Source organism: Aphelocoma coerulescens, chromosome 3 (assembly GCF_041296385.1).
Source record: "Aphelocoma coerulescens isolate FSJ_1873_10779 chromosome 3, UR_Acoe_1.0, whole genome shotgun sequence".
Lineage (NCBI taxonomy): Eukaryota > Metazoa > Chordata > Aves > Passeriformes > Corvidae > Aphelocoma > Aphelocoma coerulescens.
In genome coordinates, this window is record NC_091016.1 from 120,136,711 (window position 1) to 120,152,387 (window position 15,677).

Consider the following 15,677-nt stretch of genomic DNA (forward strand, 5'->3'; position numbering starts at 1 on the left):
TACATCTATGGAAAATATGTCCCTGTTTATGCCTGGTTCAGATCATGTCTGAAAGGTGATTTATGACCAGAGTTGTGTGGCTGTTTCCCTGTGTGCCCCTGTGTTTGTGTGACTCACACCCCTCCTGGTGTAAGCTCACCCCTACACTGACCAGGAGTAAAAAACCCCTTTTCACATCCCAGTTCTGACTTGTCTGGAGGATGAACATGGGCCCCTGTCCCCTAAAATAACCCAAAACCAGGAGAAAGTGGAGTTGAGGAAAAAGAGACAATAATTTATTTCTCTTCTGTGTACACAAACAGGTATTTGTTGATTCATTAAGTGGGTAGAGACAGACAGATCACAGCTTTTCCACATGGCTGTGTGGGCATTCACCTTTATTGTGGGAACATGTACAAGCCTCTTTTCCAGTGAATATTGAATTATTTATCTGGAGTGGAACATCTTTAATAGAAGAGCTGAATCACCCCAGAAACTCCCTTTGGCCCAGACTTAGGCATCTAAATGCCTTGGGTGCATGGGAGCACACAACCTTCATCCTCCTGTGCATTTCCAATGGCTCTCTCAGTGACCTCCCACTCATTTGCTGCTCCGAGCTGGGGAGTTTATGAGGCAGAAACATGTCTGGAAAGAATGCTGCAATGCTCAAATTGGCAATGTATTTGCCCTGTGGGGGGTAAACCCTAATATTTAAGTAACTTTTAAAAAAACTGGAGGTATTATGCTAGATCACTTGGGTGAACTGTGAAATTATATTCAAAGGTTAGGATTCATCTTGCCTGACTTCACCTCCCTGAAAGTGAGGTGTCTAGTCTGAGCTAGTCCTTTAGGTTTCATGTGTAATTCCTGCAGCAAGAAGGGCATGTGTGGAGTGAGTCACGCTGGTTTGAATCAGGTGTCTCCAGCAGTTGGATGGAATTACCCTCTGGAGATGCTCAGTCCCTCTGAGCAGAGAGGGAACCTACAGAACCAGCTCAGACAAGGCACCTGACTCTTAAATGGCTGGACAGAAGAAATCAAGGCAGCACTCAGATCTCAAGCATTTTATTGAAATCCCCCCCTTGAAAGAGGGGAAGATAAACTGTTCAATATGGAGTACAGAGTCACGTGTATTGCAGTCACAGCCCTCCATGGAGAAGAATTAATCTATACAGATTAAAATTACAATACTCTCTTGAGCCAGTCTGAAAAAAAGAAATGAGCAGGATGGAGAAAAAAGAGACTGAAAATATGAATCCTTGGGTTTTAATCAGACTGTCAGGCTAGTAGAATGATATTATTTTCTTACCTTAAATTGCTGTTTCTTAGCTGGTTCCCCTCTCCTACCAGAAAACAGTATTGGGTCTCATATAATATCAAACTGTGAATCTGGAAGTGATCAGGAAAGGTGGTTTATTTTTTTAAAGGAAAAATAAATCTCAGATTGTTTGATTGAGACTGTGAATATTTATGTACTGTTCCCCCTTTTCCCTCATTGTGTATTTCACCAAGTTCATTTGCGTGTGTTACAGGATAAATCTTACTGGAGGGCAGTGGAAGAAAGCAGTAAAAAGGGAAAACATCAATCAGTGATTGAGGGTAGCAGCAGGAATCATTCATTTTTTTACATGGATCATGGTTTGTTGAACTTGCCTAGGCTTGACAATTAAGAACCTTGCAGTTGTGCCAAGGTCAGCCTCAGGTAGTTTCAGGTGTTGGCTACAAAAGACAAGATGTTGTTGCTGGGCTCCAATGATTTTGAGCCTTATTGTCACAGGGATAATCACTTAGAAAGAGGGCCACATATATTTGTCCTTGACTTGGAGAAAATGTTTTGTGACAAAAGTTTTATTTAAGAAAAATGCCATGGGTGGTGTGGGTAACCTGATTTATTGGCACATGTGGGTGGAATTTTGTGAATAATAACTTGCTTTGGAAAGTAAAAGTATTTTCTCTCAAACTTTTTGAAACAAAAGGTTATTCTTTTAATTTGGAAATGATATGTTTTTAAGATTACCAACTTTTAAAAACTGATGTGAAAAGATGTCTAGGCATGACTTACTTAACCAACCGTCCCCAAATATGACTTTCTTGTTTTCATGTTTGTTTGGAAATATTGCTTTATTTTCCTTAATATTTGTTTAAAAAATTAACTATTTTTGCTCTTTTCACATAAATCAAGTAGTTTTTATGTTGAATTTGCTTAAAAATCTATTGTTCTTAGTACTCTGATTGTGTCCTCTATGCCTTGCATTTCTTTCCATAATAACTATCAAGTGAAATCCTTATCCTACAAGAGGTTCCCCACAAACACATAAAAAAGGAGTCACCTCACCTCATTTTAGCTATTTTAAATTTAGGTATCCAGTCTGCCTAGGAGAGAGAGTGAGAGAGTGTGAAGGAGAGATTGAGGCTCCTCTGGTGGTAATTTGGCTTTTCCTAGGCTACTATTTTAGGATGGAATTATTTGCCTTCCAGTGGCTCGTTCAGGCCACAGAGATTGGTGTTTATGTGCTTTGTCTGCTTTGCTGTTTCTCCTTGTCCCAGCATTAAGCAAGGAAGGAAATATTTGGAGTTCAAGGAAGGGGAAAAAGAGTCCTTGCCTGACCTCTGCAAACGCTGTGGGTGTGGGCAGCCTGAATTGGTTTTACTTTTTCCGAACCATTTTTCTTTTACTACTTTCTAGTTACTTTCCATTTTGCTTCAGCCTTATTTGACCCACTGAAAACAGAGATGGAAATGACTGATGACGCTGGGAGTTTTATGGTCGGTATTATTTCAGGGGTCAGATGAACTGATTATAATAGTATCTTTTGGCTTTAAAAGCTGCTGGAGAAATCCTAACCCCACTGAAGTCAACAATGAAGCAAAACTTCCATGGGCTTCAGGATGGCCAAAATTTCACCCTGAGTACCTATTAATGAATCTTTGTCATCTGGCCTTCTGCTTGACTTGCAGGATTGCTCCATGCATTACATTTTCCAATGTTTTGTTCAGATGTGGTGTAAGTACTTCAGAGCACAAGGATTTCTCTCCATCTCCTGGAAACAGTTGCACAGGCTAATAGTTTAAGGAAGTTTTTGCTTGAAAATTTGAGTAACAGAGCCAAAGTCTGTTCTTGGTTGAACTGGAGTAAATATGGAATAGCTTGTTGACAATACAGTGTTACTCTTCTTTTATGTCAGTGTAACCGAGAGCCCAGTTTTGCCAATTATTAACTTTTGTTACATTATTTGTATTTCTGTGCATGTCAGAATTTGTTAATTTCATTGTTCAACATCAAGTAACCTTCTGCTGAAAACAGAACATCATTGTGAATTAGGTATCATCAGCTAAATTGAACCTCACCCTGTGCATTTGACAGATGGTAATACATTCATTAAGTGTTCTGTGGTTGCTTTGAGGTTGGAAAGTGCTATTTTTCTGGCTTCTAACTCAGGATTCTTAAGTAAAGTTGTTTAAAATCATAGTTTTGAAGGGAGAAGAAAAATCACAAAAAGCTCATGAGGGTTTTTTTTTTGTTAATATTGTTGTTTACTATTGGTGGGATGACAGGGCAGGACTGTGATTGCTAGAAGTTGTCTTTGGCTACATAAGTAGCTCAGAATGAAGTAGAGAAGTCTGAGAGAGATGGTTCCACCATAGATTTTGTATATACGTGGGTAGAACTTCTTGGAATTTGAGATTATATTAAATATATCCCAGTGGAAGCAGTATGATGCTGGTGCCCTTGTGCTTGGTGATTCCACTGTCCAGAAAAATGGTTTCCAGGAGTTCAGACATTTCATCTGTTGCATGGATAAGCTGATGACAGGGCTTCTTTCTCAGAGCTGGTCACATTTGGGATCCCTAAGTTCCTACTGAAAGTCTGCAGGGTGGGGAAGCAATTGGAAGTAGAAATTTCGAAAGCAGCACAGAGCCACATACTCAGGCCTGGTTCTACTTGGTGTTGTACTATTGAATTCTCCACTCTGACATTACCAAGACAATGCAAGAGTGAGGTTAGACACGTCAGGAAAAGTTCTCCCCACAGCTCATTTAGGGCTCACCAAGACCAAGTGTAGAAGAGAAAACTCCACTGAACAGAGAGGAAGGTCTCAGGGTGTTTAATTCAAAGATATTCTTTTAATTTACTCACTTCAGGGAAGATTAATCCCACCTATTAGCTGTTATCAGCAAACCTATTTAGTTATTTAATGATGTTTCCCAGAGGACAAGTTGCCAATGGAGTTAGGTGCTTAGCCACTTCTGAAATTCACTGTGGGTGATACTCTCACAAATGGGGAATTAGTAATTTTTTAGTTCTTCACATATTTTTAAATGTCTTCATCCAGTCTGGTGCTGTGATGTGTTCACATGGCCCCTACCCTGGTGAGTGCATCCTCTCCCCTGTGTTCTCAGTGGAAACAATGTAGAGAGTCATCCAGATTTTCATGAAATAGCTGAAGTATGAGAAGTTTGGAATTAAATCCAAATTTAAGGAATTAATTCAAGCTGAGTTTGGTCAGTAATGTGAACCCAGACAGTTCTTTCCTCAGGAAGAGTCCCAGAACATTCAGAGCTGTAGGCTGTTCTGAAGAGGTTATTTCCTGGTCTCCATTCACAATTTTTCACCTTTCACATAATGCCTAAATATCTACCAGGTAAGAGAGAAAGTGAGTCCCCCTTGAGTGGGGAATTCCCCAAGTACCTTCTCAAGGAACGTAAGATTTTGAATCATATAGATAAATCTGAATGTGTCAGGGGACCTTAAAACGTAGGATTTGCAACATGGATATTTGCACATGGATTTCAAAAAATGCCTTGGAATTGACAGGCTTTAAAAATCTGACCCTGTGCACCTAAAATCCATTTGATATGGCAATTTTTTGACTTTAATTCTCTTAGTTTTTAAAAATTTTTTCACTATTTAATTGGAAGGAGAGCAGTTTTCTCTTACTCAGTTTTTTTTTTTGTTTTACAGACTGTTCTGAGAGGTTTAATAGAATCAGAAGAGTTTTGATTAAATAAAAGGGGTCATTGGTGTCACAAGTAGTTGTTCAGTTCTTGACTACCAGGATAGAAGATGGTCCTGACTGTGTAGTGATTTCATTGTGAGATGTCAGGATCCTGTGGGTTCCAGCAGAGCCTGTGAATTAGGTCACAGATGTATTGAACCCTGAACATATGCTTATTTCTGGCCTAAAGCTGTCACATGCAAGTGCCAAGTATGAATTCAGATAGATGTTTTTCTCACTGTCACAAACAGGCTTCACTCCAGGCATTGTTTTTGGGACAGCCCTGACACACTTTGATAGAGCAGTGAGAGCAAAAAAACCCACCCCAAACCCTAATAAGTTCCAGAAAAGTCACATAAACCTACCTCACCTGCTGCTCCTGTCTCCATGCACACACCTGACTGACCCTTATGGTTAGCATAAAGCATCAAACATCCTCCTGACGCTGGAATATTGCTCAGATGACTTGGAGAACCAACAGTCCTGCTGGGTGAAGGGAATACTGGAAAGTGGTCAGCGTTGAGCCAGTTCTCTAAAATCCAGATGAACAAAATTGAATTAAATCACAGTAATTCGAGTCCATTGTCTCTACATGAACACGCTGTAAGAGGACACAGTCTGAGGCTGACCAAGAGAAGCAGAACTGTCTATTCAACAGGTGTTACAGGTCAAACCAAAAAGAGATCACTAAATCCTTTGAGTGCTGCCACACTCCACAGTTCCTACCCTCCTGTGGAAGTTGTAAGGCAGGACAGCTGCAGGCAATTAAAGGCACCACTGCCAGCATCTGACAGTAGAATGTCAGTGTCAAAATTCAATTTGAATTGATTAAATGAGGGATAGCAACACTTTTGTTTTATGGATGGCAGCACTTCAGTCGCTTTAGATGCTCTGCTTTCAGAAATAAAATTCCTTCCCTCCCTGCTATGTTTGTGGGGGTGTTTTCAGTGGGATCACAGTCATTTCTCCAGTCAATCAATTAAGCCAGGGTTTGCCACTGTGTCTCAGAGTCAGCCACAAAAGAGCTGGTATGGTTCCCTGGTGCTGGGCCAAGAGGCTTCAGTGGGAGCAAAGCATCAAGCGGCTTAATCTGACTTCCACTGCTGGCACAGGTTTAATGGATGTTAGGGCAGCAGAGAAATCATGTTCTGTGGTGTTCAGCTCCTGCTCTCTCAGTGGCCCTGGATGTGCTGCCTTTCTCCCTGTGCCAAAAGCACAGGGGTAGCTGACAGCAAAGCCTGTGGAGTTACCTGTGCCAGGAAGGCTCTCTGTGAAAGGTGATTGCTGCAGCCCTTTAGAGTGCCTGTTGTGGTCCATAAATATATTTAGAACCATAGAACCATAGAATTGTTTGGGTTGGAAAACACCTTAAAGACCATCTAGTTGCACCCCCCCTGCCATGGACACCTCCCACTATCCCAGTTTGCTCCAAGCCCCATCCAACCTGGCTTTGAGCACTACCAGGGATGGGGCCACAGCTTTTCTGGGCAGCCTGTTCCAGTGCCTCACTATTTCACAGTCAAGAATTTCTTGCATATAATCAACCAAATTTCCCCTATTTCAGTTTGAACCCATTGCTCCTTGGACTTTATCTCCATAGGCCTTGTAGTGCTACATCACCTGAGTAACTCTCCCCTAAGTTCAGTGGCAGTAAGTTACTCAGAGACATAAGATTTTACAGTATTAAGCCATTAATACTGACTCCAGCCTACATCTGCAGCAGGTATAAATCACTGCAGGTAATTTTCACCTGCTGAAATTCTGGCCCTAAGCCCACAAGTCATGTTGTTATTTTTTCACATTGTAAATTCTTGCTGTTTCTTATTTATGTTGCTTTAGCACTTTGGGGCACTTGTGTGGGACCAGGACTCCATCATGCTTTTCACCCTTCAAACAGAAACACGAAAGACCCTTCTTTCCCCCAAGTGTTTGCAGTTTAAGTAAGACACAAATCTGCACAGAGTTATTCAGGTTTTTGTAAGTGCATTATTTCAGCAAATTTTTCTGTTATCCTGAGAGTGAAGCATAAGAACACAAATTCCTTGCCTGGGTGAAAAATTTCCATTCTGCTGTAGAGGTCTACGTGGCATTTGAAGACTGGAATTTGTTGGAGATGGAAGCAGTGTGGGACGTGATCTTCAGTAACTGAACTAAGAGGTCTGGGGTCTCCTTTCCATTGCAAGACCCTATTTGAGATCTCTCAAAAAGAGAGATTTGCACCCAAGCTGAACCCAAGAGTTAAATGGCAATTTTAACACTGGCTAATATCTAGTTTGTAGTATATCTTTCAGCTGCACGGAGCTCTGGTTAGCATCTTTGGAATTACTGCTATTGCCTTTAATTACTCTGGAAGGGGGTTGAAAGAAATAAAACTAAGACTTGATAGAGCTGAAGTAATGCTAGAAAATTCTTCTTCATTGCAGTCCTACGTGGCTGGTTAGAAAAATGAAGGAGCAGTGTACAGGGTTCCAGTTCCTGTGTGATGGCTTTCAAGAGACCAGAAGAATATCATAGGGAATATGTGTTTTTTTGTTGTATCATATTGACAAGTTGTTTTTTTCTTTTTGTGATCTCTTTCATGCTTTTTGTTGTTTGTCAGGAGAAGACATGGCACACCAAGGTCCCTGGGTCCCCTTTCCCATTGCAGGATGAGCTTTATCCTCAGGCAGATGTACTTTGCTGGGCTACTTTGCCATCGGATTGTGTAGGCTTTGGAGCACAAATTAACAACAAAGGAATTGGTTCTTGGCTTTTTTTCTAGGCACTACCATAGCCATTGAAAATGAGTGTTTATTAACAATTCTTATCCTGCCCTATCACTTATTCTTTACTTTTTTTTGGACAAGCTCTTGAAAGGGGCTTGGTGAAGGCTCTGAAGAAGCTGGATGATTACCTGAGAACTCCCCTGCCAGAGGAGATTGATGCAGACAGCACTGAAGAGGAGAAAGTATCTAAACGCAAGTTTCTGGATGGAGATGACCTGACACTTGCTGACTGCAACCTTCTGCCCAAACTCCACGTTGTCAAGGTAAAAGATGTCATGAGATCATCAGAGAAGCCTTATCTGAAACTGATGTGCCTTGCTCTGACAGCTGAGTGCTAAAGCCAACATGTATTTCAGCAGAGAGTTCTTAAGACTTAGAAGAGCAGTTTGAAACACACTTTTGCTTGTCAGTGTTTCCTACAGGTTAACTAAAGGAACTTTATATTTAGTACATGGGAAAACTGTCCCATCACTAATTAGTGATTAAGACAATATTAAGTTCTAGGTGTCTTGTCTCTTTATTTTTACCCTGCTGCAAGTAACAGCAGCATTTCATATTAATTAGTTCCTAATACCCTTAAGAAACATGTCAAATCTTTAGTCAGTTCCCACCCATTTGTAACTTAAGAGCAGCAGTCCATCTCTTTGGGGAATATTTATTCCATCTGGTATTTCACACAGAGAAGTTAACAAATCAAAGTCACTGCCAAGGTCCAGGATTTAAGATATACTATGGTTGCTGGTATAGTGCAAATCATGTACATCATCTTGACTTCTAAATGTTGCATTTATTTAATTTATCAGATGACATGTTGCTTTAGAATAACCCAAGTACCTGGCAGACCTTGGCAAGCTAGCGAGCTAGGAATTAAAGCCAAGTCATGCATCTAATTTGGCTCTGTGAGCCAAAACATAAACTGAGCCTGGGAGCTGACTGCACACATGCAAAAAGGAAAAAAAAAATTAAAAAGCACATAAGTCATCAGGTAAGAAATGTGATAATATCCTCACAGGTTTAGCACTTTTTCTGGCTCGTCTTCATTGGCGACGTTGGAGTCAGACAATGCAAAATGAATGTGTGGCCCCTCACTGGTTCTTGTCTCCTAGGGATGAAATGAAAGATGTCAAAAGAGAATTAAATTTTTTCTCAGACAAGCATAGCCATAGGATATTGCCTGAAAAGCATTTTACAGATAGAAGAAAAGGGTAAATTATTTTTTCATTTGATGGAAGATGTGTGTTGGAAATTTTGAAAATGTTGACTTAAGTTGCTCAGCAGGTTTTATCTTCCCCATATGCGTGTGAAGCATAATGGAAGGCAAGAATGCTTAATTAAATGCAGTTTAGGACAGGATTTGGGCTTGCATATACAAAATGGATCCTGGTAATAAAAACAAATCACAGTTATTTCTGAGAACATGACTATCCTAAGAAATCTGAGATGGAAAACAGCTCTACCATGTGCTTTAAAAATAAAGGGGAACTCTGTGGCACATATGTATGTAATTTATGCCCAGGAACAATTTTATACTGTCAGAAAAATTAGAGATTGGAAGCACACATTAAATTAGCTAATCCATCCCTTCCTATCAGCTAGTTCACTCTGTCACCACAGGCTTATTCTATATGGTATATTCCTATAGGGAAACTGAAATATCCCAATCCAGCAAGGTACTTAACCAACCAACTAACTTTAAGTACAGATTAATCCCATTGACTTCAATGGGACTGTACAGGTGCTTAAAATTAAGTATGCACTTAACTATTTTCCTGAATAAGGGCCTGAATGTTTTTAGAAATCGAAAAATTGCCTTGATAGACAATTTCCTAGTCTAAAAAGTCTTGAAATAACCATTTTCTCCCTCAGTTTACCCCAATGCTCCTGTTTCTAATAGATGCTAAATCTATTAGATTAGATCATGGTTTCCTAACCATGGTGCCCATACCACCCTAAATTTTTCCTTTTCATGAACACGGAGACAGCCTTCCAACAGCTGTAGGTGCTTATGTCCTCTGACACCATTGGCCAGGCAAAATATATTACATATATTAAAAATATAATACCATATACATATATAAAATAATGTTAAATATAACAATTAATATGAAAATATGTTATTATCATTACTAATGCCTTTCTCTTAAATCTGTCTTGCTTTTTATGATTCAGCCCCTTCTTATGTGGTTTCTCAGCTTTAAGTGAGGTACTTAAGACTTGTAAAAAAACCCCAAAACCCCTAATATGGTAAAATCAATGAAATTCAAGTACCATAACAGTTGCAATTTGGTGACAGTAGCCAGGTCATTGCTTTAGAGTGTCCGTAGGCCAAGCAGCAGCCTTGCAAGATAGAGGACAACCAGCAGTCACTTCTCAGGCTTTTCTAGAAGTCCCCAGTTCTCCAAATATTCCTCTCGTTTGCTATCAATTATATGACAGAAAAGAGCAAGAAGCTCCCTAAGAAGGAATCTGGAGATACATCACCAGTGAGGTGGTTTTTTTTCACGTGTTTTATCTTTTCTTTAGATTGTTGCAAAGAAATACCGCAACTTCGAGTTCCCGGCGGAGATGACGGGGCTGTGGCGGTACCTGAAGAACGCCTACGCCAGGGACGAGTTCACCAACACCTGTGCAGCAGACAAAGAAATCGAGCAAGCCTATGCAGATGTGGCCAAGAGGCTCAGCAAGTCCTAACTGTCCCCAGCCATGGCTCAGTATCCCCTTTTACAGACTCTGCTCCTTGTTGCCTTAAGATGTACTTTATCCTTATGTTGTCTGGTTGGCATCCCTATGACTTCACCCGTTCCAAGTGTATTGGTCAGGGACAAATCTGCCTCTCCCTGGAGAAAAGAGAAGGCAGCTCGTGTGGAGGGGTGGAGACCCTTTGAAGTCTAATCCAAGATCTGGTTCAACTAGTATTATTTGCAATCAGTATTGGAAATGAGCCCACTTGACTAGTTTCTTGTTCTGTGTTGAGGGTACATCACTACCTGTATTCTTTAGAGTTTTAAAAATAGCTGAAATTTAAGGTAAGAGAGTTAGGAACACATAGAACTGGTTCTTCTCTAGGTTATTTCAAGGACGCTTTTTTTCCCCAGTTCTATTAAGATCCTTGAGGCATGAACAAAATATAAGAGAGAGAGAGGGGGGGGGGGGGGGAGGGAAATAGGAGTTTGACCCTAAAGCAGAAATGCTCTTAGCAGTTATATTTAAATAAACTCTCTGAATGCATCTTGTGTCTTAGCAGGCCCAGGAGTTTATTGGGTATTTATTTTTAACTTGGCGCAAGAGGGGGAAGCCTGAGTGAATATGTCAGACTTGCAGATGCTACTCTGCATAAAATTTGCATGGTGGTGTTGGATCTGAATGTTTAAAGCAAAAGACAGTGAATGAGCAATTGAGCAGGCAGCCCTTGGAAGAGCAGGGCCTGTGCCAAAATGCCCAGTGGATCTGCTGGTTGGTAGAGACAGACAGACACAGCAATAACAGGGGCAGCAGATTGACTCCAGCACCCACAGAGGGAATTGGCACAGCAAACCAAACCACGTAGGATATTGTCGTCTTGACTGCATGGTTGCCAGTTCCTTTATAATTGCTATCTTGGGAAACTTGGATCAGCAGTGGGAAGCTGTCGCTGCACACGGATTCCAGGCAGGGGAAGTGCTTTTATCGCCTTGGGCTCCAGATGGGTCACTTTCAAGTGCTCATCATCTCACCCCAGGAGGAGTTCGCTGTGAGAGCCTCAATGAGGCCAGGCTGGCATAGTGAGAGGCATGTTTCCAGCCAGGAATTCAGCAAGTGTGCTAGCAGAAATCCATGCATGATGCCTCAATTCTGCTTATCCAGGCTTTACTGATCCAGGTTCCAAGATTCTGAATTAGGTTTTCTTCTAAAAGAGATTATTTTGCTCTGTCTGCGGTGTCTGCCTGGCACTTCTGCTCTACACTAGTGATTGTTTGCACGTTCCTTTAGCAAATTCAGAATGACAGCTCTTTCACTTGAAACTCATGTGCTCCAGTATGTACAGCAGAGCACATGGCTCACAGGTTTCAGTCTGGGGGAGATTTATTCCTGTTTTAAAAGATAAAGTGAAGGTGAGCTGTAACCTAATGTGGCTCCTCTTCTGATCAGAGCTACTAGAGCTGCACTGATTTGAGGGGAACCCAAAGCTGGTGAGCTGTGACCAAGGGGAGCCTCACAGCAGACTTGTTTCCAGCCAGAGAGCTGGGAATGTGGAACAACACTGAAAGTCAGGCTCTGCCGTGTGATGCTGATGACAATCTGAAACCATCCTTTTGCTTTGGTGGGATAATTCCACTTTTCACACTAACCCAGCTGGGAGCAGAATGTTGTTCATTGACTGAGGAGAGTTTGCGGTTGACTATTGTTTCGCATGCAATGGTCGATTTGTTCTGAACTTTCAAAACCTTGGAAGAAAATCCATGAACTCCCAAGTCTTCTCCTAGAATGGGCTATTTTAGCATTGGCTAGACTGGAGGGCAAAGGCTTGCACTCTTTAAAATATTGCTGAGAAATCAGCTGGCTCAGAGAACACTAATAGCAGCCAGAAACATCTAATGAGATTAGAAGTGTCTGCACAAGCACATGTGGCTTGTTAAAAACATTTCTTCATGAGATTGGAATCATTGTGATATTATTTTCCTTTTTTTCTTTTTTAAAATTCCTGCAATTATTTATTTATTTATTTATTTATCTTAATTGACTCTATCCTTTCTTTCTGTCTTTCTGGTTTTTGTTTTCACTCAGCACATGGGTCAGGACGGTTCAGTCAGTTTAGAAAAGTGTTATTAGCAAAGCTCTGAAAATTTATTCCTAGTGGAAAGTCTTCTCTCTGATCAATGGTCCTGGGGATTTTTTACTTTCAATATGACCCTGTCAATCAACACAAACTACATTTTTCTCAGTTGTCTTTTTCCCAGGTTTGCACTTCAATCAGTAGCTTTGTTTAGTCACAGTTGCAGTGAATCTTTGAATAAAAGACACGGAAGAAGATGCAGATTCTTGTTCTCTGCTTATTATATTTAGCTCCTAAAAGAAGACTGTCCAAACATGCAGCAGATCTCAGGCAGGTGAACCAGGGTCTGCCCTGATTTCCATCTCAGAATCTTCATCATTTTGCTGAATCTCATAGTTCTAAAATGCTCTTATATGCTTGGTTTTGTTTTTCATACAAGCAGGCCAAATCACAGTTTATTTCAGTGACCTCAAACTGCATCTGTTTTTAAAAAATTATGTTTAATAATGGTTTGGCTTATATTAAAAAGAAAATGATCTATAAATGCAATGAGCTTTTTCTAAGATGATTTCCATGTTCTTAAAAAACTTTTTAAGATTTCATAATAAAATCTGAAAGTCCACAGGCTAATATTTTTTTAATGAATTACAAAAAAATCCTTAAATATTTTCATTTTTCATGCAATATTCCAAAATATCTAGATAAAATATAGTGATGCATATGAGAAAATATTAGAGGGAAATGGAGCAGTTTTCAGTTATGGTGCCGGTTCTGTCTGAATTCAATTCTCACTCTGCATCCTAACTTTGCATTTTACTCATAACTTTATTATAGGCTGATCCAAGATTAGGGACAGGTTCAGGCATTCCCTGACCTTTATTTGGGTTTGAAATTCAAGCTCATCTTTTAAGATCTGTAACTTTCACTCACCTTTGTGCTTTTTGGCTTTATCCATAGCCAGAAGCAGGAAATACTGGAAATCCTACATAGAAAAGTGTTTTGCTAAGATTTTGAGCTCAGTTCTCAAGACTCAGGATCCATCACCAATGAGATTTTAAAGGGCTCCAGACTCCTTTAGGCAGAGTATTTTTGGTGACCTTCCATTGTATTTAGAATTATAAGTAATAAATATTAATCATACAGGATTCTATATCTATATTGGCAAGGCAGCATTTTTGAAAAGTATCTAAGTGACAAGACAGACATTGCAGATTTACAATAACTTTGTTCATAAATTTTTTTGCAAGATGTAAAGAAAGACATAGTGCAGAGAGGGAAGAAGCCAACAATGTGGATTTAATCATCTACATTTCAGAAATGCAGACCAAATGTCTGTGAAGATGTCCATTTCATCCAAACATTTCTTAGATATTTATTTCAAAGCTCCCTGCTTAGTCAATCCAACACTCCATTCATATTGGAATGAATATTGATTTTTCTTCTGTTAGCAGTGGTATGGGAGTTCTTGAGGATCCCATAGATTAGTTACCCTTATTCTCTGGTAGATTGTTTGAATTGCCAGGAGGTCGTTTTGCAGCACAGGTAGGACTAAAGAGTATCCTTTTAAAGTCTGTTTAAACTAGGGCTTCTGAGAAACATTTTTTTCCTGTAGAAATCATATAATGATATTGCTTTATCAGGTCTAGTGTAGAATACAGAGCTACAAGTTACTCCTCTGTTTGCATCAACTGAAAAGCCACTGCCGGGGGGGAATGACAGTCTGTAGCACAAGGAAAATAGACAACTTTGTTTCCTACAAGAAACTTCAGCTGAATTCCATGTAACATTTATTTTAAAATATATATTTATTTTATTTTAACACCTTTCTCCCTCTCTTGTCTGTGCTGAAATTCAGTTCCAAGTTAGTCATAACCATTTCCTCAGTGATTAGTAGCAGGATTCTTGTGGATGGACACATGGGAAACTGTGTTTTAGTGTAACCCTTCCATCTGGTAGGATGAAGCCCCCTGTCTGCATCACCTGAGTTTGGCTAATTAGCTGAGTTGAAAGTATTGCAGGAATTTAGCCAGTGGAAATCACACTCCTGTAAAACCAGAAAGCACATGGAAGCATTATTTTTTAAAAAAATGAATAGGTGTTTTAAAGGAAAAAATACCCCTTAAGTCTCGTGTCCTTCTTCATGTGTATTCTTTTAAGCATCAGGAAATTTTCCTTTGTTTATTACTCTTCTAGATGTATTTATTATTCTTGAATTGCTTTTGATAGTAAGAAATATTTTTCCAGTAAGATTTTGCCTTTTTGCTGAATCTTTCTTCTCTTCATTAATTTTGATGTCTGCAATGACTTAGTAATTCCAGAGGAGGCAGGAAGGCTGTGAGGTTTATACTTGTTGAGAAGTTGAAGGAGGTAATGATTTTTCTTTTTCTTTTTCTTTTTTTTTTAAGAAAACAGTATTAAAAGCATTAAAAAAAAGTGTCTTTTCATCTGGGATACTTTAACCAGGAGTGATATACTGTTTAGTCTGGACTGTGAATTTCAGCACAGACAGGAGCAAGGCAGCATGTTGAGGGTGGCTTTGCCTAAGGGTTTCTCTGAGGTAGTAGACATGTTCCCTCTAAGTCACAAACTTGCCATTTCCTCCTTTCAGGAGGGATGTGCTGGTTTGGACCCTGGACTATGACAGCCCACTCAGTGCTCAGCAGTGAAAAGAGGAGTCCTGTTCCCTTTTCTCCCCTTCCAGCTCACATGCAGGGAAAGCAGAGAGCATTCAGCTGCTTGATTTCCTTGTCCCGCATTTCAAACAGCACTCGGCCCCAGAAAAGCCCAGAAACCCCATCCAATGCTATTTTCCAAAGCTTGATCTGTCCATTTTTTAACACGTGACATAAAAGCCTGTAGAATCACGTGTAACCCCTCAGGCACTACCCAGACAGGACTCAGCAGCCTCTCAGAGACTGCAGCAATCATCTTATTCCCCTGTTGCCCCAAATCATTCCCCTTTCACCATTCACTGGAGAGATGCTAATCCTGAAAACACTCCCCAGGATACGTTTGAATGTGGTGTATTTGAGCTGTGCTCATCAGCTAAGCAGCTCTGAATGGTGACATTGTCACAGCTCAGCGGGTCATGCCTCTGCTGCCAAGGGGACCCACCACCCACTGGAGGAGCCGAAACTGCTCCGCCAGTGATGGTGCAAAGGTTTGAGGGCCACCTTTCCTCCT

At 40.3% G+C, this 15,677-nt stretch overlaps 1 protein-coding gene across 2 annotated transcripts in view; it reads left to right on the plus strand.

Moving 5' to 3' along the window:
* Positions 1-10,891, plus strand: part of CLIC5 (chloride intracellular channel 5) — a 77,702-nt gene extending 66,811 nt beyond the window's left edge. For both annotated transcript variants that reach the window (XM_069011763.1, XM_069011764.1), the window contains 2 exons: positions 7,823-8,004; positions 10,265-10,891. In XM_069011763.1, coding sequence (XP_068867864.1) covers positions 7,823-8,004; positions 10,265-10,432 — 350 coding nt within the window. In that variant the 3' untranslated portion in view covers positions 10,433-10,891. The remainder of the gene's footprint in view (positions 1-7,822; positions 8,005-10,264) is intronic.
* Positions 10,892-15,677: the final 4,786 nt, after the last annotated feature.